We start from the raw sequence: 25,968 nt of genomic DNA, 5'->3' as shown, positions 1-25,968 counted from the left end.
AAGCCCGGTGTGGTGGCACACACCTTTAATCCCAGCACTTGGGAGGCAGAGACAGGCAGATTTCTGAGTTCCAGTGAGTTCCAGGACAGCCAGGGCTACACAGAGAAACCCTATCTCAAAAAAAAATCCACCCCCTCCAAAATAAAGCAAGAACCAATCTGCTATCAAATTTAAGCTTCTTCAAAAACTTAAAACTATGATACTAAAATTATTTTTTCTTAATCTTTAAACTTAAAATATCATCTGAAAACTGTCAGCCTTTATTATTCAGAAAATTATCAAACAGTAAGTTTTTAGCACAAAAATTTTTTTGTTTTGTTTTATTTTTTGTTTTTGGTGATAGGGTTTCTCTGTATAGCCCTGGCTGTCCTGGAACTCACTCTGTAGACCAGGCTGGCCTCGAACTCAGAAATCTGCCTGCCTCTGCCTCCCAAGTGCTGGGATTAAAGGCGTGTGCTACACCCCCCCCCCCCCCCCCCCCCCGCTGCTGCCGCCGCCACCACCACTACCACCCGGCTCAACAAATTATTTTTAATGGAGATGGTGACAATGAAATAAAAATTATTGTGATGATAAAGTAGATGATTAGATAAATAAATTGTTGTTTGATAAATTAGAAAATATGTTCCTTAATAAAATATAAATGTAAACCCCACAATATCAATCCCAGCACTTGGGAGGCAGAGGCAGGTAGATTTCTGAGTTCAAGGCCAGCCTGGTCTACAGAGTGAGTTCCAGGACAGCCAGGGCTATACAGAGAAACCCTGTCTTGAAAAAACAAAACAAAAACTCCAAAAAACAAAAAAACCCATAATATTTACCTAGCACAGGACCATGAGAAAAAATGTCTTCTATTGCAAAATAAGAGGCAAAAGAATTTCCACTAAATCCTTTAGTTTAGGCCAGGTGGCTGTTGTCAACTATTCAAGAAAAATGCAGAGGGGACTTCCCTTAAAACTTCCTTCCCAGCAGGAGTTCTGGGACAATGACTTCTGTTAGCTGCTTCCTGCCTCTGCTTTGAGGACTTGGGAATTGTTAGGTGTTTATAACGTGTGTGTGTGTGTGTGTGTGTGTGTGTGTGTGTGTGTGTGTGTGTGTGTTACATGGGTGTACTTGCCCAAACATGTGTATGTGGAGACTAGAGGTCAACATCCAGTTATCTTTCTGTCACTGTCTACCTTATTTTGGGGAGGGGGTCTCCCCCTGAACCTGGAGATTGTCATTCTGTCTAGGCTGTCAAGGTCAGCAAAGCCTGGGTCTGCCTGTCTCTGCCTCCCCAGGGCTCTGCTTTTAGGTGATGTTGGGATTAGTACCCACTGAGCCATCCCCTAGCCCTGTCTCTGCCTCCCCAGGGCTCTGCTTTTAGGTGATGTTGGGATTAGTACTCACTGAGCCATCCCTAGCCCTGTGCTTATAGTTTTTAAAGCTCTGGTTTTAATATTATATCTGCAAGTTCAAGAATTAACATTTTTCATGTTTCCGCTGGTTTGTATAATACAGATCAGAAGCCAAAGTTTTATTTGGGGGTGAAGGTCATTTCCAAAGGCTTCTTGAATTGACACATTCCGTTCCTGCTCACATTATTTAACTTTGTTTCTGCTGTGGTAGTTTCATGTGCATGTTTAATTTTAATTCAGTGAACTATAAAACTGTCTTTACCGATGGAGAAAAGTAAATCTTTTTTTTTAAAGATTTTATTTATTATTATATGTAAATACACTGTAGCTGTCTTCAGACATACCTGAAGAGGGAGTCAGATCTCATTATGGATGGTTGTGAGCCACCATGTGGTTGCTGGGATTTGAACTCAGGACCTTTGGAAGAGCAGTCAGTGAGTGTTCTTACCCACTGAGCCATCTCTCCAGGCCCTGGAAAAGCAAATCTTAAAACAGAAGGACTCAACCAAAATAATTTTGTTTTGTTTAAGTGGATCTTCTCTATAAAGATGTTTTATTTATGTGTATGTGTCTGTGAGTGTGCATACATGCGTACTTGTGTCTGCATACGTGCAAGTACACATGGAATCCCAATGAGAGTATAGGATTCCCTGAAGCTCAAGCACAGGCACTTGTGAGCTACCCAGTGTGGGTTCTGGGAACTGAACTCCATCCTCTGGAAGAGCAGCCAGCACACTTCACTGCTAAGCCATCGCTCCAGCCCATCTTTCAACCATGTTTCAAACCAGCATTTCATGTATCCAAGGCTGGCCTCAAACGTGTGTAGCTGAGGATAACCTTGAACTCCTTATCCTCCTGTCTCAACTTCATAAGTCCTGGGATCACAAGTGTGAGCCACTTGGCTCAGCTTCTGTCACTGATGCTGGAACTGAACCTGGGACTACACACATTAGGAATGGCTTCCAGTTGACAAGATTTTCTGCCTGCTTGCCACCACAGCTACCCTAAGGATCTGGGCAGTCTGTAGAGTCAGCTGTAATTTACACGTGCCTCTTCTGGGTTGTACCCTTTCCCTCGCAGGGGACCAGTTACCCAAATCTTTGGAAGGCTTTTTTATCTATGAAGAAGAAGGGTCTGGAGTCCCAGGTTCTCACAGGAGAGGAAACGACGCCATTGTGGTTGAACAGTGGACAGTCATTGAGGTGAGCTGCAGGTTCCAACAGTCTACTTTCCTTTTGTGTGTGATTTTATGAAAGCTCTTCATTGCCAGGTACACACACATCCTCAAACACAGACGGTGCACTCTCACCAGAATCCTCAACAAAGTATAGACAGACTTCTTCCATATGCTTTACCCTTGTTTTCACACATTTCAGTAAGGTAGCAAAAATAACTGTCTGTGCCTAAACAAAAGTAGGTTCCCCCTAAATCTGAGATTCTAGCCCTAGACAAAATCCCCTGACTCAGACATCCTCACCACAAAATGCCTTGGCAATCGACTGGAAATAATAATCCAGCCACTCATCTAGTCTTTCACCTCTGAGCAAGCAGTATGATGTGCCTTGTTTAACAGTATGAATTTTTTTTTTTTAAGTAAACATTCCAAAGGTTTTTCTCTTCCGCACCAGGCCAGATGTGTACACACAGCACTGTCATCGTCAGAGGTGGCACTGCTGCGGGGCTTGTGCATTTATCAATTCTTATGTCATCAATCACTGCCCTCGAGGTAGACAAACACCTTGGATACCTCTGTTGAGTGTACGAGGTCCTCACAGTGTCTTTCAAGGAAACGTTTTGACTTTCTGACCTTACAAAGACCATAAAGGACAGAACTAATTTTCAGAGAAACTGTAAACCCCACTGAGGGAGCTGGGGAGGTGGGTGGTAAGTAAAGCTGCAAGAGAAAACATAACTCCAGTGGAGCAAGGACAGAGGCCACGCATCCAGCCAATCAGCTTCCTTGCTACCCGCAGCCTCCCATCCTAGACCGTGCTGTGGAACCTACTTAGTAAGCTTCACGGATTGGACGCCCTAGGGAGCTTTTAAAATGCAGATTCCCAGCTCTGCACTTTAGAGTCTGAGAACCATGGCTTTCCCAAGACCAAAGAAAAGCCTGAATGGCCACCATCCACTCACTGTTGCTTTAAGAAGGCAAGTTGCATAAGATGACATTCTGGGGGCTGCATGGGTCCCATGTCACTGTTCCACTGGGCACAGGACCCCCCACTGCAACTCATCACTCCCTCATGCTCACAACTGTGTGGCCAGCTATCTTTGCCATTAAACTGTAAGCTCTTATGCTTATTCACACAGGGCTGTGAAATCAAAACAGATTACGGCCCCCTGCTGCACACCCTGGCTGAATTTGGATGGCTTCTGACAAGCGTGTTGCCTACACCTATACTGAGACACAACAGGTAAGGCCCGTATGTATATCCACACCCACACATCTAATTTTACAACCTGCTCATTCGTGAGTAAATTAACCAATGCTGACTTAAAGCCTACTAGAAGTGCCTCTAGTGTGGTCTTGTGGGATTTGGAGATCAGCAAATCCAATCCCTTTGCTTAGAGGGTGGGTCCCTGTCATTGGTGTTGCCTCAAATACACAGACATTTAAGAAATCTGCAAGGGCTTCTGAAAGAGTTCCTCTGTCTGAGGTGTGTGTCTGCACACACCGGTCCACACACACCTCCTCAGCGACCTGTGTGTCTGCACACACCGGTCCACACACACCTCCTCAGCAACCTGTGTGTCTGCACACACTGGTCCACACACACCTCCTCAGCAACCTGTGTGTCTGCACACACCGGTCCACACACACCTCCTCAGCGACCTGTGTGTCTGCACACACTGGTCCACACACACCTCCTCAGCAACCTGTGTGTATGTCTGTGCCTTCAAATTGTTTTCTGTTTGTTCTGCTTGTTTTTGAGTCAAGGTCTCTCTGTATCTCTGGCTGTCCTGGAACTCACTTTCTAGAGCAGGCTGGCCTTGAGCTCATAGCTGTCCACCTGCCTCTGTGTCTGCCACCACCATGTCTGTTTTCTCCGTCTCTTTTTGATGTTCTCCTGGGTGCATTTGGCCTGACACAGCTAGCTCCAGACCTTCCGAAGTGTCTAAATCCTGACCTCTCCTTCCTCTTCCCCTAAGGAAAAGTATAGTCCCCCTGCCATTCAGGCTGGGATCCCAGCTGGGCTCACTTGTAAGTATTTCCCACAGTGCTCTGAATGAATGGGCAGGACATCTGGCAGCCAGCCCACTTCTGCCGAGCTCCAGTGGCATTTCCTGTATCCGGTCAGGACCAGTTTAGGAATGACTGGAACTAAAATATGTTGTGATCCCAAGGATACTTTGAAGTGGGAGTAGGCTATGAAACATGAAGCCAGACGCAGGCATTTTGTGCCCCGACTGTACCAGGTCCTACCCCGAAACCCAGTGCTTTGTGCCCCGACTGCACGAGATCCTACCCCGCAACCCAGTGCTTTAGAGACGCCCTCCAAACGCTGTATGAGGAGTAGCTGTATGGTTGCTCTAGACAAAGGGAAGGAGAAAGGTGCCAAAACTTTACCATCATGCAGATTTCTCCTGCACCCCAGATCCTCTGGGCACTATGGAAGCATGGAAGTGTTCCTCCTACTGTCTGCGAGGACTTATCTTTATATGCTGTCAGAATGTCAAGGGGCTCATTGCTCACTAAATATGCATTGTCACAGAATCCTGTCTGTAATAATTGGTAAGGATTTGGGGGCTTGGAGGGATGGCTCAGTGGTTATGACTCCTGCTACTCTTCCAGAGAGGACCCAGGTTTGAATCCTAGCTTCCATATGTTGGCTTCAGTTTCAGATAATCTGACTCCCTCTTCTGGCCTGCTTAGGTACTGCATGCATGCGGTATATTTACCTTTCAGACAAAACAAAAAACAAAACGCCCATACACACACAAAAAATAATTTTTAAATCTTTAACTTGTTAAGGGATTTTAGAGGTAAGTTTTAGGACAGTATTAGAAAATAACCCCAAGTGTATAGGTTTCAAATGTGTCTAGCAACCCTTGGACCAGAGTCACAATGGTTCTAGAATATATTCGGTTCTGGAGACTATATGATGGGGAAGCGGAGAGGGGGCTTCTTTGCTTCTATTCAGTTTCTTATTATTCAGTGTTTTATAATAAACTGACACTCTCCAGAGATTTTTAAGTGAAATTAAGAAGAAAAAGTCTATCTACCGGTGAAAAGCGTCCATGGTGTCTGGTGCTGAAGTCACTTATGAGAGAGTCATGTTTACATTTCATGCAGGGCTAACACATAGCCAGAAGCTTGCATTCTGGCTGGGGCAGGTCAAGCTCATGAATTCAGTAATTTAATATAGTAATTAAGCAATGAGGTACTTTAGTCCATCCATAGGTTCCAAGTAAGTGTTAAAAAGAAAAGAGATTATGAATATAAAAATAAAGCTTGATGCTCAAGTCCTGAGGAGATTAAAGAGCAGCTTCACTGTTTAGTAAGTCCTCTTCCAGGAGTCTGCGGCTGCTCCTGGGCAGAAGAGGGTAGAAAATGGGCTTGAGTAGCAGCTGCCCAGAGCAGGAAGGCAGAGGGTACCCGCGGCCTGCTCCTCTCTCAGATGCCAGGAGCTTTGTATAATTTATTTTGTTCCTCGGGTCCTTCTGAGTTGTCCCTGTGACAGGACACCTAGGAAAGTGACTTAAAGGATAGACTTGCTTTGGCTCCTCAGCACTGCTCACCAGCAAGCCACGCCCTCATTCCTCTAACCATGCCCCTCCTCCTGAGAGCCACTCAGCAGTGAATGTATATGAGGAAGTCAGAACCCATAAGATCCAGTCAGTCTCCCCTGGGCCACCCCCTGGGAAAGAAGCTTCACATATGAGCCTTTTCTGGGGAGACTTCATATTTAAGACACTACAGATATAAAATGAAGATTATGTGTGACGCTGTACACTGGTCATGAGGATTGTTAAGAAAAAATCCTTACCTGAACACATTTGACTAATAAATGAGGGGACTATTTGATATACTAATATATGGATTATAGCATAATTATAATAATATAATAAATAAGAACTATTATTTGGGGATCTAACCCTTTAGCAGAGACAAATTCCTAAGAGGATGAAATCAGTTGTCCAAGTAGGATAGGGTGGCCTGCCCCAAAACAAAATGTTCCCAAAGACATAAGGTATACGGTCCACCATGTACAAGATCCACACTGAGGAACTCGAGCAATAAGGCACCAGAAATACATAATGCCATAAAGATGCATGTTTATACTCAGAAAAAGAAATGTCACACTCTTCCTTTGGAGGCCTTGTGCCTGAGGAGTCTCAGAGAGCCACTGTCTGTGAATAGCCCCTCCTTAGAGACAGTATTCCAACTTTCTCTACTCTTCTGCTATCTAAGCTGTACCTGAATGGCTCACAGGGGGCGTTTCCCCCTCGTGACTTCACAGCGCATGTGCACACTCTTGGCGCTCTCTAGGTTGACATTCCCGTTTCCTAGGCAGTGGTACACCACCGAGGTTTATGACAGCACTCTCATGGAAAGATCATGAGATCACGCACATGGTACAGCACGAGGCTGTACGGCACCATGCCTTCCAAGGTTGTTGCGGCCAGCCTGGAAACAAGACAGATTCCTTCGTTATTGTTGTCATAGCACTGTCATGCCAGGAGCCCAATCCTTTTTCTACTAGGAAAGTCAAGGTGAGAGTTATAAGGAAATTCTTCAAGAAAAATAAACCGTTAAGGACCACATCAGGTGAGCTTACAACTAATATTACAGACTTAAAAGGAAGGGGGAGAGGGGCTGGAGAGATGGCTCAGTGGATAAGAGCACTGGCTGCTCTTCCAGAGGTCCTGAGTTCAAATCCCAGCAACCACATGGTGGCTCACAACCACCTGAAATGATGCCCTTTTCTGGTGTGTCTGAAGTCAGCTACAGTGAACTTATGTATAATAATAAATAAATCTTTGAGCCAGAGCAAGCAGAGACTGAGCGAGTGGAGCAAGTGGGGCCGGCCAGAGTGAGCAGAAGTCCTAAAAGTCAATTCCCAACAACCACATGAAGGCTTACAACTATCTGTATAGCTACAGTGTACTCACATAAATAAAATAAATAAATAAAAGGAAGGGGGAGAGACCTATAAAAACAGTTCAGTGATTAAAAGCGCATAATGTTCCTAGAGAGAACCTGGGTTCAGTTCCCAGCACCCACAACCATGTAACCCCACTCCTAGGGGATCTGATGCCCTCTCTGACCTGCACTGGGACCAGGTGTGCAGGTGGTACATATACTTACGTGTAGGCAGAGAACTCGCAGGAGCCTGTAATCTCAAGTGAAAGTCATCCTCAGCTACATAGGGAGTTCAAGACCAGCCTGGGCTCCATGAAGCCCTGTCTGAAAACACAGAAGCAGAAAACAGCAACCTGGCTCTGCTCCACCCTAATCACTGTAGCCTCCCCACTGGACCAGTGACCACCTCATCCACAGGCATTCAATTGCTTTACAGTACCAGGAGTAAATTCACTATTAATCTGTGCCCTTAAAACAATTGCTGTGGGGACTGGAGAGATGACTCTGTGGTTAAGAGCACTGACCGCTCTTCAAGAGGACCAGGGTTCAGCTCCCAGCACCTACATGGAGGCATATGACTGCCAAAACTTACCCATACACATAAAATAGAACGAATAACAAAACCTCAGAAAATTGCTGTGAATAAAACACATAGGAAGTGCATTAAACACAAAGTGTACTTGTACGCTCACTGTGGGCAACAAGCAAGGTTAGGTGGCGTGAAGCGCTTCCTCTGTGTTGCTTCACTGATGAGTTTGGTCTGTGTGTAGCACTGGGGGTGTTTGTTCTCCAGCACAGTGTCTGCCTGCTGCGGTGTGCACACCTTCTGATGATGCTTGTGACCAGTCCCTCTTAGCTCAAGTAGGAACCCTGGCATGCATCCACAGGCTTTCTGTAAATGGAAGTGCTAGGTTGTGCATTTGTTTCATTTGGCTACATAAATGTCAAACCAACCCAAACAGGTTGCTTCTGGCTTCATTTGCAGCCCAGAGGTGGTGGGCTAGGGCGTTCCCTTTGCTAAAGCATGAAATATCGCTGTACTTCAAAATGGCACCATCCTGGGAAGTACGGAGTGATCTGTGTGGTTTTCAGGTGATTTTTGTTTGGTTTGGTTTGGTTTGGTTTTAAGATTTTTGTTGTTGTTTTTATTTTGTGTTTGTGTGTGCACACCTAAATATTCATCTCTGTACCATGTGCAGGCAGGAGCCCACAGAAGCCAGGAAAGGGTGTGAGATCACCTGGAACTGAAGTTAGGCATTGTCACCCACCATTTGGGTGTGGGGAATTGAACCCAGGTCCTCTGGATGAGCAACAAGTGCTCTTAATGATGGAACCATCTCTCCAGCCTCTTTTAATTATAGTTTTAATCCTGACTGAGGCTAAGTACCTTTTCATTTCATGGGCCACCTTCTTTGGTCAAGTACCTGTTAGAATCTTTTGCTCACATTTAAGATTGTATTTATAAATTATTTAAATGTAAATGATAGTCTTTTATTGGTTATATATTCCAACTTTCAACATGTCTGTAACTTGCCTTCTTACTCCCTGCTCTCTTTATGGTCTCTGTCCGTCGGTCGGTCGGTCTGTCTGTCTGTCGGTCTGTGTCTGTGTCCTAGGGCCTCAGGCATGCTTAGAAAGGTGTGCAGCATACAATCACGCCTTCAGCTCCATGATATCCCACAAAAATAAGTTTACATTTTAAGTATCCCTGCAGGCATTATCAAGCTATGTTTCGGACTTTTCAGTCTGAAAGCTTTTGGTGGTGGTGTTATTTTGCTCTCTTATGTTTACATTAAACATGCTGTTTACTCTTGTGCAACCTTGAATTCACTGGACTTTGTTTGTTTGTTGGTTTGTTTTAGGACAGTCTCCCTCCGTAATTGCCTTTGCTGTCCTGAAACTCCTATGCAGACCAGACTAGCCTTGAACTCACAGAGAGATCTACCTGTCTCTGCTGGGGTTAAGGCTTATGCCAGTTTCATTGGAATTTCAGAGCAAAGCTTTAGTGGCTCATTTTGATATGGTATTTAAATGTCACAGGTCATGAATTTTCCTTGCCTCTTCTTCTGAGATACTAACATCAGGACCTACAAGTTCAAGCATCTAATTGCCTTGTGGGTGGGGGGGGGGGGGGGGGGGGTAGAAACTTGCTTTTATCTTCCTCATTATTCTCCACTACAATATACTCTGCATATTACAAACTAAAATTGTAACTAAATGAGAATGCAGAACAGCCTAAACTTATTATAAAGTGTTAGGGTCAAAAAGCCTCTCACTTCTGCAGTCAGAGCCTCTCTGGGGTCCTTCGGCCTTGGCTGGAAGGGCCGGAAGGGAAAGAGTTAGAAGTAGATGGTAAACAGACGGTTTTCATTCTATCCTGGGTTCGGACTGGCCCCATTCTCTAATTGATTGGAGAGAACCCATTCTGGGGGCCCACCTACCTGCCTTGGCCTGTGCTTCTCATCCAGGCCCGGTTCTCTTGTGTATTTGTCCACCTACAACATTGCCCAGAAATCTTTCTTCTTTCTCCTATGAACTCTCTCCCTTGAATTTTCTCTCTGAAAGATATTCTTGATTGATATTTTTTCTTTTTATAAAAATTATTTTGCACTCCACCCTACATTGTACTGAGTGGACAGAGAACGGAGTGTTTCTCCATCTTTCTTCCTATCTATTGATTTCATGTTATGAATATGAGTACTTTACCTGCATATCTGTCTGCACACCAGACCTGCAAATCCTCCACAGAAGCAAGAAGAGGTTGTGAGCCACCATGTGGGCTCTGGGAATTGAACCCAGGTCCTCTGCAAGAACAGTGAGCACTCTTAAGCTACCTCTCCAGCCCCAAGTTGCACACGTGCATCTCTTCTAATGGCTGCACAGAGAAAGGCTTGTCTTATCCATCCCAAGTCCTTAAACAGTAGAGAACATAAAGACCATCGGCTTTCGGCACTGTGATAGGGCTTGGATTTGAACCCAGGAACTATGTGGTTCCCAAGTCATGTCTTTTTCCAGTGTAGCCTGTGACTCCCAAACACTGACCCAGTCTAGTCTCCGTGCTGATCCCTTCCACAGTACCTCACAATTTATCCAAAGCATTTTGTTCTGACAGAAGATATGCTCAAACGGAAATGAAACTGGACAATAAGAAGTCTTTTAACAGTAAAACTGTAGCCATCTTCTTCTAGCACCCTAGGGGAAGATTTCTAATTTTCCCAAGTTCATGGCACCCTAAATGTCCTGCTGACTGCTCAGCTCTCAGTAGGGCCAAGGCTTCACTCCCATTCAGCTTCAGAGACAAAGCATGGAATCACTGACAGCTAATAGTAAGGGTTTGTCAGCCTTCTTTGCATGACAAAGGTGGTTACTGAGCAACTTTGCCTTCGCTCCGCCCCCACAGACCCTAGGAGACAGAGAAGCACTTGAGAGGAGGGCCACCCTGAGGTGACAGCTAAATATGGAGAAAACTGAGTGGCCAGTCACAAAGTGGCCTCTGAAGTGAATGGAACTGGCTGTGGCTGAACCGTGTCAGTGGAAACTACAAGAAATTTCCCCACATGTGGCTCCCCAAAGTGCTCTCTATTTGACAATGCCTACCAAGAAGCTTAAGTCATACTTTCTGACCTAATAACTTCATTCCTGGTAATTCATCTCAAGAAAATAATCCATAAGAAGAAGTGTATATATGTACATATTCTTATATATAAACAATAACTTATATGTATGTACATATACATATATATTATAACAGCATGATTTAGAACTAGCAAGAAACTTACTCTCTAAAACATAAAGGAAGACAGTACCTTCTGGTGTCTTCATTCTCTGAAGATCCTAGGCATGCATTAAAACTACCATCACACATAAAGGAATATAAGGAAATATAAATACATGGTGGTCACAGGTATGGAAAAAGGCCGGCAGGTGCTGAGAAGAACCAGAGAGGAAGCAAAAACATAAGAATAATTTTCTGAACTTGGTTTCACAAAATTATATTATTTTGATATATTTTGAGATTTTGGGTTTCTTTCTCCCAGGGGGTTATAATAACTATATTGTTTTAAAAGAGTTTTGAATTACTTTAAACTTTTTATTTTATTTATGCGTACATATCTGTCTGTGTGGATGAATGCCACATGTGTGCAAGTGCCCACTGAGGAGAGAAGACATCAGACCCCTCAGGCTGGAGATGCAGGTGATTTTTAGCCACCTGATATGGGTGCTGGGAGATGAACTCAGGTCCCTCTGCAAGACAACCTCCCCCTTTTTAAAAGGTCGTTTAGGTTTTATTTTAAGGTGTGTGAGTGTTTTCCCTGCATTTATATGTATCATGTACATGTATGCCTTCAGAGGCCAGAAGAGGGCATCGGATCCTCTGGAACTGACGTTATAGACAGTTGTAAGATGTCATGTCCAGGTTGGGAATTGAACCTGATCCTCTGGAAAAGCAGCCGGTGCTTTTAACTGCTCTGCCCCTTCGCCCTCCTGCAGCAGTAGCCACACTTACTGAGTCAACCCTCCAACTGGTTATCTAGTTCATTTCTATGTGTCTGGATGTTTAGCCTGCATATTTGTCTGTGCACCATGTGAGTGCCTGATGCCAATGGGAATCAAAAGATAGCATTGAATCCCCTGGAACTGGAGTTACAGCCACAGTGAGCCACCATGGGGGTGCTGAGGATCGAGCCCAGGTCCTCTGGAAAAGCCATGAGTACTCTAAACCACCGAGTAATCGCTCCAATGCTCCTCCCCAACATCAATTAATATTTTTAATAGGTTTTTTTCTTTTTGTTTTTCCAGTGCAATTTATAGAGCCGTATTTCATAATTATTTTGGAACCAGAAAACTATGTGGACCAACCTAGTTAAATATGGAGAAAATTACAAATTCACTAGGACAAAGTATAATGACGCATGCATATGAAAATGCTATAATGAAATCCATTTGCTGGTATCCTAACTTTAGAAAGTAATTAAAATTTCTGTAGGATTAAAAGAAAATTCCTAATTTGCAAATACTAATGTTACTATTTTAACTTTCAGTGAAGGGAATTTGGCTACCAAGCAGGTCGTATTTCTCCAAAGGCCAGTTCCGTGGAATTCAGCTGCTCAGACCCCAGAAGTGAGTAAAAATCACCAATGTTGACGTTATGACTAAGACATGATAGTAAAGCATTTAACCCTCATGCTCTCTCTAGCGCTCTAAAAATGAGTACAAGATAGGACACATACTCATTCCTACAGAAGAGTGCAAAAAAAAAAAAAAAAAAGTTGATTGGTCCCTCCAAAACCCATTATAGAAGGAGAAAACTACTGACCCTCAGAATTGTCCTCTGGCCCACGCACATGCTATCGGCCTGTGTGAGCCTGCATTTGCACATACGCACACTACATACACCAACTAATAATAAAATAAAAATTGTGATCGTTTTTAAAAAGAAAGGATGACACAGTTCCAAAGACTATTAAAATATGCCGACCCAACACAACAGCACGTTAGCATAAAGGCCATTTAGAGCTGCAGGCAACTAAGAAAGAGCAGACCCAGGAAGTTTCCTGGCCTGCCCCCTTTCCCTACACAGAATGGTCTACGTGCAACCTTAAAGAGGTAGCGGGTTCCCAGTCCACTTATCCATCACACATCTGCTCTCCCTGGTAGATTGGAAAGGGTTCTCTCTGACTTGAATCTGCAGTGACAAACCTCAGTGAAACAGCGTCCTCCTCATTATCCCCTGGGGCCTCTGACGCTGCCTTCCTTGCCAGTGCTTGCTCCCAGCCTGTCAGCCCCTCACACAGCTGAGCTGAGCCCAGCCTTCCACACCAAGCCATCTCCTCGACTTTTCTTTTCTACAGAGTCCCTGTGTGCATACAAAATAAATTGTGCTGCTAACCTGTCCTCAGCCACTGTAGTTCCCAGCCTCAGCTACCAATCCTAGGGTAGAGGCAAAGGGGGTATCCTCCATTTTTTGTCTAAGTTTTGTGAGTCCAGAGTGCATGAGTTTGTAAAAATGTGCACAGTTTTGGTTATCTTGACCTCTGACACCATGCAACACATCTATATTTTCTCAATATAGTCTCAAGCTGACACTGACCAGCCTTTTTTTTTTTTTTTAAATGGGGAAGGGGGTTAGACAGGGTCTTTCTGTGTAGCCCTGTAGCTGTGTCTGTCCTGGGACTCACTTTGTAGACCATGTTGGACTTGAACTCAGAGAGATGGACCTGCCTCTGCTTCCTGAGTTCTAGGATTAAAGGCTTGCACCCCTGTGCCTGGATGTCCTGCTTTTTGCTCAGGTGGGACACTGAGCAGGGGATCCCTTACTCTTGTGGTTTTGAAGCTAGAACCCTGTTCCTTGACTGGAGGACAAATGTACTGATAATGCCTCACTTTATAGAACCACACACACACCCATAGTGTATGCAGTATGTGCTGTGTTGATTTTGGAGTTGACTGGCTGCATACATAAGTAGAAAGAGGTAAGGAAGATTGAGAGGTGGTTGGGAAGGTGGGAGGCAGGAGAGGAGAGTCGCCATCTAGGACCCACTTGTGAGCAGTGTGTCCCTCATCTCAGGGAGGATGATCCTGGCTCGTGAGTTTGTTATGGAGTCTTCTGTCAAGAATTTTAACATTTCTCCAAATGGTCCTCACGTTTTTAAGGAGGGGCCACACTCATTCGCTCACTCACAGCCCCCATGCGATTGGATTAATGGAGGGCTGTACAAATTGTGTTTGAGCCCACTACCTCACCAGTCTTTTCTACTTAGAATTGACAGCAGTTTCTTAACAATATGTGGACTCTGTCCTTAACTTGAAATTCTAGAGATGAGGATAGATCTCAGGGGTAGAACCTTTACCTAGAGTGCATGAGGCTCTAGATTCAATCCCAAATGTTAAAGAGAAAAAATGAAAAAGAAAATAAGTTGTTTCACAAGCCTTCTGGGTAATATGGGGATATGAAGTTGTGTCTATGTGATGCAGTAAAGGACAGGAGTCAGGATAAGACTGCACTCTGAAGAGAGATGGAGAGGAGCATCCCTGGGGCTCATGAAGGCAGTGAAGACAACTGCAGAGTGTGGAAGGAAGAGGGTGGTCCAGAGCAAAGAAAGGAGCCAGGGTGAGAATTACAAAGTCCTCCGCAGGAAGAGGCCCTGAACATGGCTGCCCCATCACCAGGACTCTGTTCTCCAGAGAGTAGTCTTTCTAGTGTCCCCTGGCCCCAAGTGTTGCCAGAACCAAGAGCCAGAGAAAGTGAGCAGGCTACTCATGGCCAGGAGCATGTGGGGTGGACAGAGATGGTCAGTGCAACACTTGCTGCTGAAGTACAGAGAAAGTGTGACATGGAAGCCCAGGCTGAGACTCACCAGGGTCAGCAATGGGAGCATCTCGAGGTCCAGAATGGTCAAGCCGAGATTCTCAAGCCTTGAAATGCTCGCCCTCCCGTCCCTCCCATGGGAGTGCTGAGAGCACCTGCCACCGCAGCCACACACATCTGTGAAGTGAGCTGCACCCCAACCCCATTTTCTTTAAGGCATCAACCATTATTTATATTAGTATATTAGTAAAACTAGAAGATGTTTAGAATAGACAGTAGGGGGAACTGTCTATGAAGTTAGGAAAGATCTCAGATATAATAGCAAAACCATGATCTGTTAGAAGTTGATAAGTTAGCCAGGCGGTGGTGGCGCACATCTTTAATCCCAACACTCAGGAGCTAGCAGCAAGCAAATCTCTGTGAGTTTGAGAACAGCTTGGTATGCAGAGAGTGAGTTCCAGGACAGCCAGAGCTACAAAGAGAAACCCTATCTCGGAAAAAAACAAAGTTGGTAAATTAGATTTCATCAAAATTAAAAGCCCGTGCCATGTGGCTTACACCACTAAAATAATGAAAAGATAGGCAACAGACCACAAAGACCTTAGATAGCACATCAGAAACAATGGACTGTATCGGGAATGCATCAAGGAACTCAAATATCAGCAGTAGGAAAACAACACAGTTATCAATGAGGATGTGCTCACAAGAAATAAATACACAAAAGATGCTTTAATTATTAGTTATGAGAGTGCAAATGTAGCTCATGATGAGATGCCACCATGAACATATTACAAAAGCTAAACTTTTCAATCAGACAGTAACCAAGAGCTAGCAAGACTAACGGGCAAGCAAAGCAGTCATCCCTGGGAGGGAGACAAGGAACCCAGCAGTCTAGAAGATGGTCAGGCCACTCCTTATGACTTTAAATGCACTCCTTATGACTTTAAATGTATGGCTCAGCAAGCCCCTCCTGGGTGTTTATGTTAAAGAAACACACACATGTGTGTACAAATGTGTGTGCACACAGTGTATACACAAATATTTATAGTTATCCTAGTCATAGTCATAGTTGTCCAAAGCAGGAGAAAGCCTATGTCTTCAATATGTGGGTGGATAAACAGTGATAGAACAGTCTTGCAATTAAGTACTACTCAGAAATAAGAAATGAGCTAGGATGCGAACAGTAACTTAGATGGAGCCCATCTGTTAGGCTGAGTTAAAGGAGCCAGTATCCAAAGGTTACACTGTATCATTCTATTTACATCATAGCCTGTACTGGGTGAACCCTGCAACAGGAGGATGGACAGGAAAGACTGGGAAACGATGGAACTACTGTAGTGTTTGTTAAGTCTATGTTTGTTAAAGCCCATAAAAATGTATACCCAAATGTCAGTTTTACAGTTCAGACACTTTAAAAATAAAATCCCAGGCTTAGTGAAATGGTTTAGCACATAGATGTGCTTTCTTCCAAGTCTGACAGACCATCTGTGTTTGATTTCCCAGGACACACATGGTCTGAGAAGAAAACTGACTCCCAAAAGCTGACCTTTACTCAACTGCTGTGGCATATATGCTCGCACATGCACTCGTGTGCACACACGCACATACACGCGTGCACATGAATAAAATAAAATTCCACACTGGGCATTGTGGCACATGCCTGTAGCCCTAGTGTCCTGCTTTGCTTTCTGTTTCTGTGGGGGGAAAACTACTAACCAAAACCAACTTAGGGGAGGAAAGTATTTAATTGGCTTACACTTCCATGACACAGCCCATCACTGGGAGAAGTTCCTGCAGGAGCTCAAAGAGGAACCAGAAAGTAGGATCTGAAGTAGAGACCATGGACAAACACTGGCTGGCTCGCTCTGGCTTGCTCAGCTGCCTTCCTTTTATGGTGCATGCCCGCATGCCCAGTAATGGCACCTCCCACATGGACTGGCCCTCCCACATCAATTAACAACTAAGGAAATTCCCTCACAGACCACCCACAGGCCAATCCCATGAAGGCAATTCCTCAGTTGAAGGTTCCTCTTCCCAGTTGTCTCAAGTTGACAACTGAAGCTACCCATGACACCCTACTCCTTGTCAATTTTGACACACAAACATGTCACTTTAAACCATAACCTTTGCCTTCTTGTTTGTCCTCCAGATCATGTTAATAGTAATATCACAATATAAAATACAACACAACTTTGAAAATCCCACAGTATAAGAAAACCCAACGTTTAGTTAGGTGTAATGGCATACTTAAACCTTTAATCCCAGTACTCTGGAGGCAAGCAGGTAAATCTCTGAGCTTGAGGCCAACCTGGGCTACAAAGTGAGTTCCAAGATAGTCAAGGCTACATAGTGAGACCTTGTTTCAAAACAAACAAACATACAGAAACAAAAAACAGGTTATCTAACTTAAAAGTTCAATGTTTCTGGGGCTGGAGAGATGGCTCAGCACCTAAACACTGGCTATCACTTCAGAGGATGCAGGTTCAATTCCCAGCACCCTCATGGTTGTTAACAACCATTTGTAACTCCAGTACCAGGGAATCTGAGACTCTGTTCTGTTTCCTCAGGCCCCAGGTCTGTACATGATACAGACATACAAAACATCTACAAACATAAAATCAATCTCTCTCTTTCTCTGTCTCTCTCCATCTGTCTCTTTGTCTCTCTCTGCGCCCCCCCCACACACACACACACACTCACACATATAAAATCTCACTACTCACTATGTAGACCAGCCTACCTCAAACTCAAACTCAGAGACTGGCCTGCCTCTGCTTCTTGAGTGCTGGGACTGAAGGCCTATCTATACCACACATCTGGCCTCACTGTCTCTTTAAAATATCTAGTTTCTTAACTTGAACTCTAGTAACATAAAATTGAGTTAAATACTTTTTAGCACAAAAGGAAATATAAGGAGCGGAGTGTTCAATATCTCCCAGCTACATCAAAAGACAGAGACAGGAGAATCATTTTGAGCCTGGGAGCTTGAGACTAGACTAAGAAACAGAGTGAGATCCCCATCTTTAATAAATAAGAGAGGGGCTAGAGAGATGGTTCGAAGGGTAAGAATGTTAGCTGCTCTTAGAGAGGACCTGGGTTCAATTCCAGTTTCCAGCACCCACATGGCAGCTCACATCCATCTGTAACTCCAGTCTCAGGGGAATCTGACTCCATCTTCTGGCCTCCCTGGGTAGTGTACACACATGGTAAACAGACACTCATGCAGGCAAACACACACACACATATAAGTTTAAAAAATTAAGTAAGAGAAAGAAAATTTCAGAAGAATGTTTGTTTTATAAATTGCATAGATTGCATTTTCCATGCTGTTTTCTTCATGAAGCCTTTCCTGGGGCACAGGATTCTTGGGAAGCTAGATGCAATGGTTAGCCTCTTTTCCCTGCGTGAGGCTCCACTAAGCTCAGTTCTTCTCTCTGTTTCTCAATCCTGTTCTTATTGCCATATTTTGGACAGATGCCTCCAAACAGATCCCAAGAAATGATAGCTTTGCTGGGGGTAGAGGGCAAGGATTCTGATCAAAAGCTGGAGTGCAGACCTACAATCGTAGACCTTGGGGGGGGGTGGAGGCAAGAGGATCAGGAGTTCAAGGCTGCTCTGTCCTGCATCAAACCCCAGCTCAAAAGCAAAACAAAATAAAACAAGCAAACAAAAAAAAGGTTTTTTGACCTCCATCAGCTAAATTTTAATGTTTTTTTCTAAGATTTTCCTTTTTAAATTTTTGTTTCTTTTGAAAAGTCAAATAAAACTCATAGATTTTTTTTAATTATCTAGAAAATGTCTATTTTAGTTTTTAAAACTTCTGCCCATATCATTTATAAGAAACAAAAGGCCACTTAAAGGTATTTGGTGTGTGGGCCTGGGGAGATGTCTCGATGGTTAAGAGCACAGGCTGCTCTTCCCGGGAGCTCAGGTCCAGCTCACAAACACCCGTCAGCTCCAGCTACATGGACTCTGCAGACACCTACACACAAATGCACAGAAACATAGTTTTAAAATAATTGTTTAGAAAAAAATCTTTAAAAGCATTTTGTTTCCACAAGCTCAGAGAGAGCAGGACCCCCATTCGTAGAAGGCTCAGAAGCTATCAGCAAACTGAAAAGAGCTCCAAGGGCTTGAAGCAGGCAGGACACAGCAGCACCTGTGGCCCCTCCGGGTCTCCATTTCTTTATAAAATATGAATAATATTAGCACAGACCACAGAGCCCTCAGGCTTTGTTTTGAGAACATATCTAAATGTGTCTGGCACCATGACTGGCATTATGAGAGGTTGTCATCACTTTCACAGAAATGCTTCTCTTTCAACAACAGATCATTACATCCTGCTAATGCTATAAAGAGACAGGAGAAAAATCCAGGAACACCAAGTGGTCCTGTCTTTTCTCCAACCAAAATGGCTGTCACCTGTAAAACAGAAATGTGGTTTACTGATGTTCCAGAGCTTACACACACCTAGGAAGAAACAATTATTAAGTGGAGGGCATGGGGCACCTATTCTCTTTTACATTTTCTGCATGTTTGGAACTTTTCTTAATCATAAAGTTGGGGGAAATTATGTGGAAAACGTTAGTTATCAAGAACATTTTTTCGTGTTGACTGATAGTAACTAAGCTGGTCCAACAACAGACAGTTTAGATGGCCAGCAAGGTGGCTGAGGAGTAAAGGCATCTGCTGCCAAATCTGTCAGCTCGAGTTCTGTCCCCGAAGTCCATGAAGTAAAGAGAAAGGACCAAGCCTCCATGTCTTCCGCATGGACATGATGGCACACACAACATAAATAAACAAACTAACCCCAGACGCATCGAAGTCCCCATAGGCGATGACTCCTGTAATAGTTAAAGGTGGGCAGGCACTCAGGATGTGGTGGGGGTGGAGCTTCATGACCTTGACCAGCCTAGCTGCCGTCAGAGTCAGGCTCTCCCCTGAAGAGCCTATATAGGCTCCTCACCAGTTGGTACAGTCACTGGGATACAGGAAATTGGAATTCCAAGTTTGTGCCTTGGGCAATGACTTTCTCAGGCAGTCACGTCTTCTGTTGCTTTGATCTGAACTGTTCTGTCTGTCCACATCCACTTCCAAAGGAGGTTGGAGATGTGGCCTGACGGTGGGAGGCTGGTGGGAGAAAGTTCTGTTGTTTAAGAGAAAAACAGAGAGATTGCCCCTGGAAGACAGGCAGTGTTTTAGAGGAAAACAGAGAGATTGCCCCTGGAAGACAAGCATGTTTTAGTTTGCTTTGGTATTTGCAGTGTGGATGCATTTTTTTATTTAAATTACTTTTTAAATGGTACACCAATTTTTTAAAGATTGATTTGTTTATTTTATGTGTATGAGTGTTTTGCTTGCATGTATGTATATGTGCATGCCTGGTGCCAGGGAAAGCCAGCAGAGGGCATCCTGGGAACTAGAGTTACAGACAGTTGTGAGCCACCACATGGGACCAAACACATAGGAACCAAACCCTGGTCCTCTGCAACAGCAACAAGTGCTCCTAACCGCTGAGTCACCTCTCCAACCTCCGGGACATAAAAATTTTAAAGTGTGTGTGTGTGTGTGTGTGTGTGTGTGTGTGTGTGTACAATGTGATGTTTCAATGTTTATATATACACATTTATTTTATTTTATTTTGGTTTTTTGATACAGGGTTTCTTTGTGTAGCCCTGGCTGTCCTGGAACTCACTCTATAGACCAGGCTGACCTAGAACTCAGAAATCTGCCTACCTCTGCCTCCCAAGTGCTGGGATTAAAGGCGTGTGCCACCACTGCCCAGCACATTGTATAATTCTTAAATCAAGTTAGCATGCCTACTTTTTCAAATATTTATCACTTGTTTATAGTGAAAACATTGAAATCTAGTATACACAGTCACCCAGCAGGGCCACAGCAGACCAGAACTTCCTACTCTAACTTTAGCTTATGTTCATTAGTTAACCTTCTCCCATCCTTTCCCCACCCTACCCCCACTCTCTCAAGCTTCTGGTAGACACCGTTCTTGTAATTCCTATGACATGAACTCCCCACACTCTATGTGTCCTGTCGTTCTGAGCCTGGCTTGTTTCCCTGAGCACAGTGGCAGGTGGAAGAGTGTCACCTCCTTTATCCACTCAGCAGGTGATGCACGGTCAGGATGTTTCTACTCACCAGTCCTGTGAAAAGCAGGGCGGTGAGCATGGAATGCAGATATTCATTAACATCCTGACTTCATCCCTCCAGCCCTACCCAGGAGTGCCATGGCAGGTTCACAGGGTAACTGTCTTTCCGTGTTGCATGTTATTTTTCATGATGGCCACACTAGCTGTGGTGGTTTGAATAAGTGTGTGCAGACCCCACGTCCCCATAGACTCATGTTGAATACTTATGGAGTGGCATGAGGAGGTGTGGCCTTGTTGGAGGAAGTGTGTCATTGGGGGTGGGCTTTGAAGTTTCAATTGCTCAAGCCAGGCCCAGTGTTTCTCTCTGCCTGCTGCCTGTCAGTCTGGATGTAGAACTCTCAACTGCCTCTCCAGCACCATGTCTACCTGAGTGCCACCATGCTTCCACCATGAGGATAATGCACTAAACCTCTGAACTGTAAGCCAGCCCAAGTAAATGTTGTCCTTTTTAAGAGTTATTGTGATCATGGTATCTCTTTACAGCAATGGAAACCCTGACTAAGACACTAACCTACATTCCTAACTTCATTCTTTTGTTTGTATTAAAACACTGGCTATGGAAAGGGACAATGCTGCAGAGATATCCTAAAGTCAACAGGCCTGTCACTTGAGTTGCATATGTATCTTAATGCGTGCACCATGATTTAGAATTATCTAGGAGGCAAGCTTGTGGGCATGCCTGTGAGGAATTACCTACATTAGATTAACTGGGGTGGGAAGACAGACTGTGGTTTCTTAGGTATGGCCCGCATAGACTCATGTGTTTGAAGGCTTGGCCCATAGGAGTGGCACTTGGAGTAGGTGGGGCCCTGGAGTAGGTGGGTCCTCAGAGTGGGTGGGGCCTCGGAGTGGGTGGGACCTTGGAGTGGGTGGGGCCTTGTCAGAGGAAGTGTGTCACTGGAGGTAGGTTTTGAGGTCATCTATGTTCAAGCTATGCCCAGTGTGGACACAGTCTCCTTCTGCTCGTGTGGATCAAGATGCAGAACTCTCAGCTCCTCTAGCACCTGCATGCTATCATGTTTCCTACCATAATGGGTTGAACCTCTGAAACTGTAAGTCAGCCCCAGTTAAATGCTTTCTTTTATAAGAGTTGCCATAATGATGGTGTCTCTTCACAGCAATGAAATGAAACCCTAAGGCACAGACCCACCCTGAATGTGGGTCCTTCCCTCTTTGGGCTGAGTCCCGAACTGAAGAAAAGGCAAAAAAAGTGAGTGATCACTAGCATCCACTATTCTGTTTCCCAACTGTGGACTCAGTGATCTTTTCCTCATCATGACAAACTGTACCCTCAAACATGAGACAAAAGAAACCAGGCCCCAAGTTGCTTATGTCTGGTATTTTGACACTGCATCTAGAAAGACACTAATAGAATGAGTCAGTCCCTTTTCTTTTAAACGAGAGTGACACGTTAGATGTTTGTTAGGGCAGCACTGGGTCTGCATCCAAACCAGCATAATTCCCTCTCACCTTGTAGAGAAAGTGTCAGAAAGAAGAGGGGAAAGCCATGAGTGAGCCTGGAAAGTGACAGGGAACTGCGGGGTAGTGCTAGGTGGACATGAGCTGCACACAAACGTGTGCTGTGCTGTGAACCACTTATATGCAGAAGGAGAGAAAGACAGAGTGGGAGGGAGGGAGGGGACAAAGGAGGGAGGGGAGAAGACAAAATATGTCAAGGTTCTAACAATAGCATTTTTTGGAGGCAGGATGAACTTTACCTTTTTTCTTTGTTCTACCAGGTTCTCTAGAGAGAGAGCGAGAAAGAGAGAGAGAGAGTGAGAGAGAGAGAGAGAGCGAGAGAGAGTATGTGTGTGTGTTCATGTGTTTGTATATATGCATGTGTAAGTGTGTGTGTGTGTGCAAGTGTGTGTGTGTGTGTGTGTATATATACATGTGCATGCATATGTGTGTGTGTAGTATTCTGTAACAGAGTTTTATTTAGGGAACACAAGCCTTGCATCACTGATCTGCTCTTGTTTTTGCAAACATAATGAATGTACTATGAAAAGCACAAGGCAGATGGCACCAGTGTCCATGGGGCAGGACACTCCATTGCCTTACCCCTTCATGAGGACCCCTGAAGAATGGGGGACTAAAGGGAATGGTCTCCCAGGATTGAATGAGCTTCAGACTCCAATGTTTTAAGTTTGTAGGAAATCGCAAATTGGCTGATTGTAAAAAACCTTTCACATGGGGTGAGGTTGTTCACATTGCGAGAGGCAATATCATTGCGAAAGATGTATTAATCAACCCCTAGTCTGCTGACAGCCAAGGTGTGTGATCTGAAGTGTTTTAGGATACACTGCTGGCTGTTTTATCAGGTAGCTGTAAAGTTTCAACTTTACAATTGATGGCCGTTTACTTATTAACAGTTATCTAAAAGTAAATTACCATGAGTAGCATATGCTAAAGAATATTCCGTTCTTATTAAGGAAATTCTCATGGCCAAGAGAGCTGGCCTCTCTTATCTGACACACAATAGTGTATTGCAAAAGTCACCTTTGTCCCTGTTGCAGCTGAGGGCTGCAGGGCTCCCTGTGTGAGTCAGACTGGAAGGTTGAGGACAAGCCCAGGGGATCTTTGTGCCCGTGGGAAAGGCCTCCACTAGCCAGGCTTGAGAAAGTCTACCCAGAAGTGCATCCAGCCCCGTCACTGACCAGGGCATCGCTCTCAAGCCTGGCACCTATCTGAGAGGGGCCTCTCAGGCCCCACTGCGAGAACTCAGCTCAACACATTTTGAGCAGGAATAAAGGAAAAGGGTCATAGGTCCAATATTTACATTTGGTGCAGGCAAGAGTATGCCAAGTGGAGATGGGAGCAAGAAATGTTTACCTAAAAGGGCAGTGTTTTCTAAAAGTTTCATAACTTTAGCCTTGTCGCACAGTAAAGTGAACTCTTAGTTCCCAGCTAACACTGAAGTGAGTGTGGGTAATTTGAAAGAACCCCGTGACTATTAGTTTGGTTTTTGAATCCTTGCTCAGCCTTGCAGAGCTGAGATTCTGTGATCAGATCCCGTGACACACTGGCAGTGATAGATAGGCAATCCCACAGCAGCCTGGATGCCCACATGCTGGGCTTGAGCCTTCCTCGAGGATCCTGCCCCTTCTGTCATTTAGAGATCTTTAGACCTAAGTTTACATGGCAGAGACGACTCGTCAGGAACTGCACTGTCTTAGTCACTGTTCTGTTGTGAGGAGACACTGTGTAAAAAAGAACATTAAATTGGGGCTTGCTCACAGTTTCAGAGCCTTAGTCCAATTTCAACTTGGGGAACAGAGAGAGAGGGAGAGGGATTGGGAGAGGAAGGATGGGGAAAGAGGGAGAGAGACTAGGCCTGGCATAGGCTTTTGAAACCTCAGAGCCCACCCACAGTGACACACTTTCTCCAACAAGGCCACACCTCCTAATCCTTCTAATCTTTTCAAAGAGTTCTGCTACTAAGAATTCAAATATTTGAGCCTATGGGGGCCATTCTTATTCAAAAACCATATGAACCAAGGATGTTGCTAGCCAGCAAAACACCCACAGCTTGTTGTGGCACAGTTGTGGATGAGCTGGGTCAGACTGCAGAACAGTAATCCTGTTTGTAGCAGCACAAGCAAGGGGGTCTGCTGTGACCCTTAGTTCCTCTGTTGTGGTGACTCCCAACCATAAAATTATTTTTATTTCTACTTCATAGCTATAATTTAGCTACCATTATGAATGTACATGGATGTGTGTATGTTTCCTGATGATGGTCTTGGGCGACCCCTGTGAAAGGGACATTCAATCCGAAGAGTTTCAACCCACAGGTTGAGAACTGCTCTTCTACAGAAATACTTAAGTGTGTTTTTTTCCAGGACACACTGGTGCCTCATGACACAGCCAAGAAACCCACGAAAGTCTATTTTCTACAGTTTTGTCCCCATTACCACCACCACCAACAACAACAACAAAATGCACTCGTTTGTTTCTTGCTCACTTTATTTCCCAAGTACAATTTAGCTCCTCTCTCTCCTGAGAAATGTCCTCACAACCCACCTACCACTGAGAAGGCCAAGCTGAGAGCACTTGAGGTTGAGAAGCGCTGGGCAGGGCAGAGGTGCTCATGCTTCCAGCCCTTGATTGACAGTCTCCTGTGTTTCAGAGGAAAGGCAGCCGGCTGCTGAGGGGTGAAGACAGAAACAAGGTCGGCAGCAGGAGCGTAGGCCTGGACACAAACGCGTCCCAAGCCGCAGGAGGCCGAGCCCCTCTTGAGGAGGGTCCCCTGTCTCCCTCCAGAGAGTGTTGGATCAAGGAAGAGCGGCCCACACAAAGCGACAGCTTCTCCGGGTTCAGCAGCAGCGACAGTGTCCTCCGGGAACTAGATGACGGACAGTTTGACCAGGAGGAGGGCGTGACACAGGTCACTTGCATGTGAGTTGCCAGGTGACCCCATAGAAGGCCTTGTAAATAGTTATTAAATGACTGCCATCTGACTTTATTTCGCTACTACTATCTTCATTTATGTAATTTTTTTTTAATTTCCAGGCTCAGCCTTCCCCTAATCTATGTAAACTTTGGCTCAACCTCTGAGACAAGGAAGAATAACCAACTATTTATCAGTTTAAAAGCATGCTTACATTTCTCTCAACTAAAACATCTGTGTAAACAGATGTCTCATCTGGTCATTAAGCAACAACCTGGTTCACTCCCCCACAATGGACAAAAATCTGTATTTCTCATAAGGCCTATTAAAAAGGCTGACTATCCAAATCATTCCAAACAGTTAGCGCCTTCTCAGGAAGCTACAGCCTGGATTAAACTGAATAATATTCTATCCTCCCTACCTCTGACCCTCTCTCCCATGAAAAATATCTATTCCCTGCCTATAGCAGTTAAACTAATTTTTGTCTCTTACCGTTGTAAGAGACATATAAAGCAAGCTCCATTTGTCAAAAGTCTTCAATTTTTTTTCTTTCCTATGTCTTTTCTTTCTTTCTTTCTTTCTTCCTTTCTTTTTTCTTTTTTTTCTTTTTTTTTTTTTTT

At 44.4% G+C, this 25,968-nt stretch overlaps 1 protein-coding gene across 2 annotated transcripts in view; it reads left to right on the top strand.

Moving 5' to 3' along the window:
• The window catches only part of Rftn2 (raftlin family member 2), a 53,793-nt gene extending 28,375 nt beyond the window's left edge, over positions 1-25,418 (top strand). For both annotated transcript variants that reach the window (XM_031367522.1, XM_031367523.1), the window contains 4 exons: positions 2,478-2,599; positions 3,711-3,814; positions 12,528-12,606; positions 25,088-25,418. In XM_031367522.1, coding sequence (XP_031223382.1) covers positions 2,478-2,599; positions 3,711-3,814; positions 12,528-12,606; positions 25,088-25,360 — 578 coding nt within the window. In that variant the 3' untranslated portion in view covers positions 25,361-25,418. The remainder of the gene's footprint in view (positions 1-2,477; positions 2,600-3,710; positions 3,815-12,527; positions 12,607-25,087) is intronic.
• Positions 25,419-25,968: the final 550 nt, after the last annotated feature.

The sequence above is a fragment of the Mastomys coucha genome, unplaced genomic scaffold (assembly GCF_008632895.1).
Source record: "Mastomys coucha isolate ucsf_1 unplaced genomic scaffold, UCSF_Mcou_1 pScaffold14, whole genome shotgun sequence".
Classification (NCBI taxonomy): Eukaryota; Metazoa; Chordata; class Mammalia; order Rodentia; family Muridae; genus Mastomys; species Mastomys coucha.
Note: the sequence above shows the minus strand (reverse complement) of the source record. Positions and strands in the feature narration are given on the sequence as shown.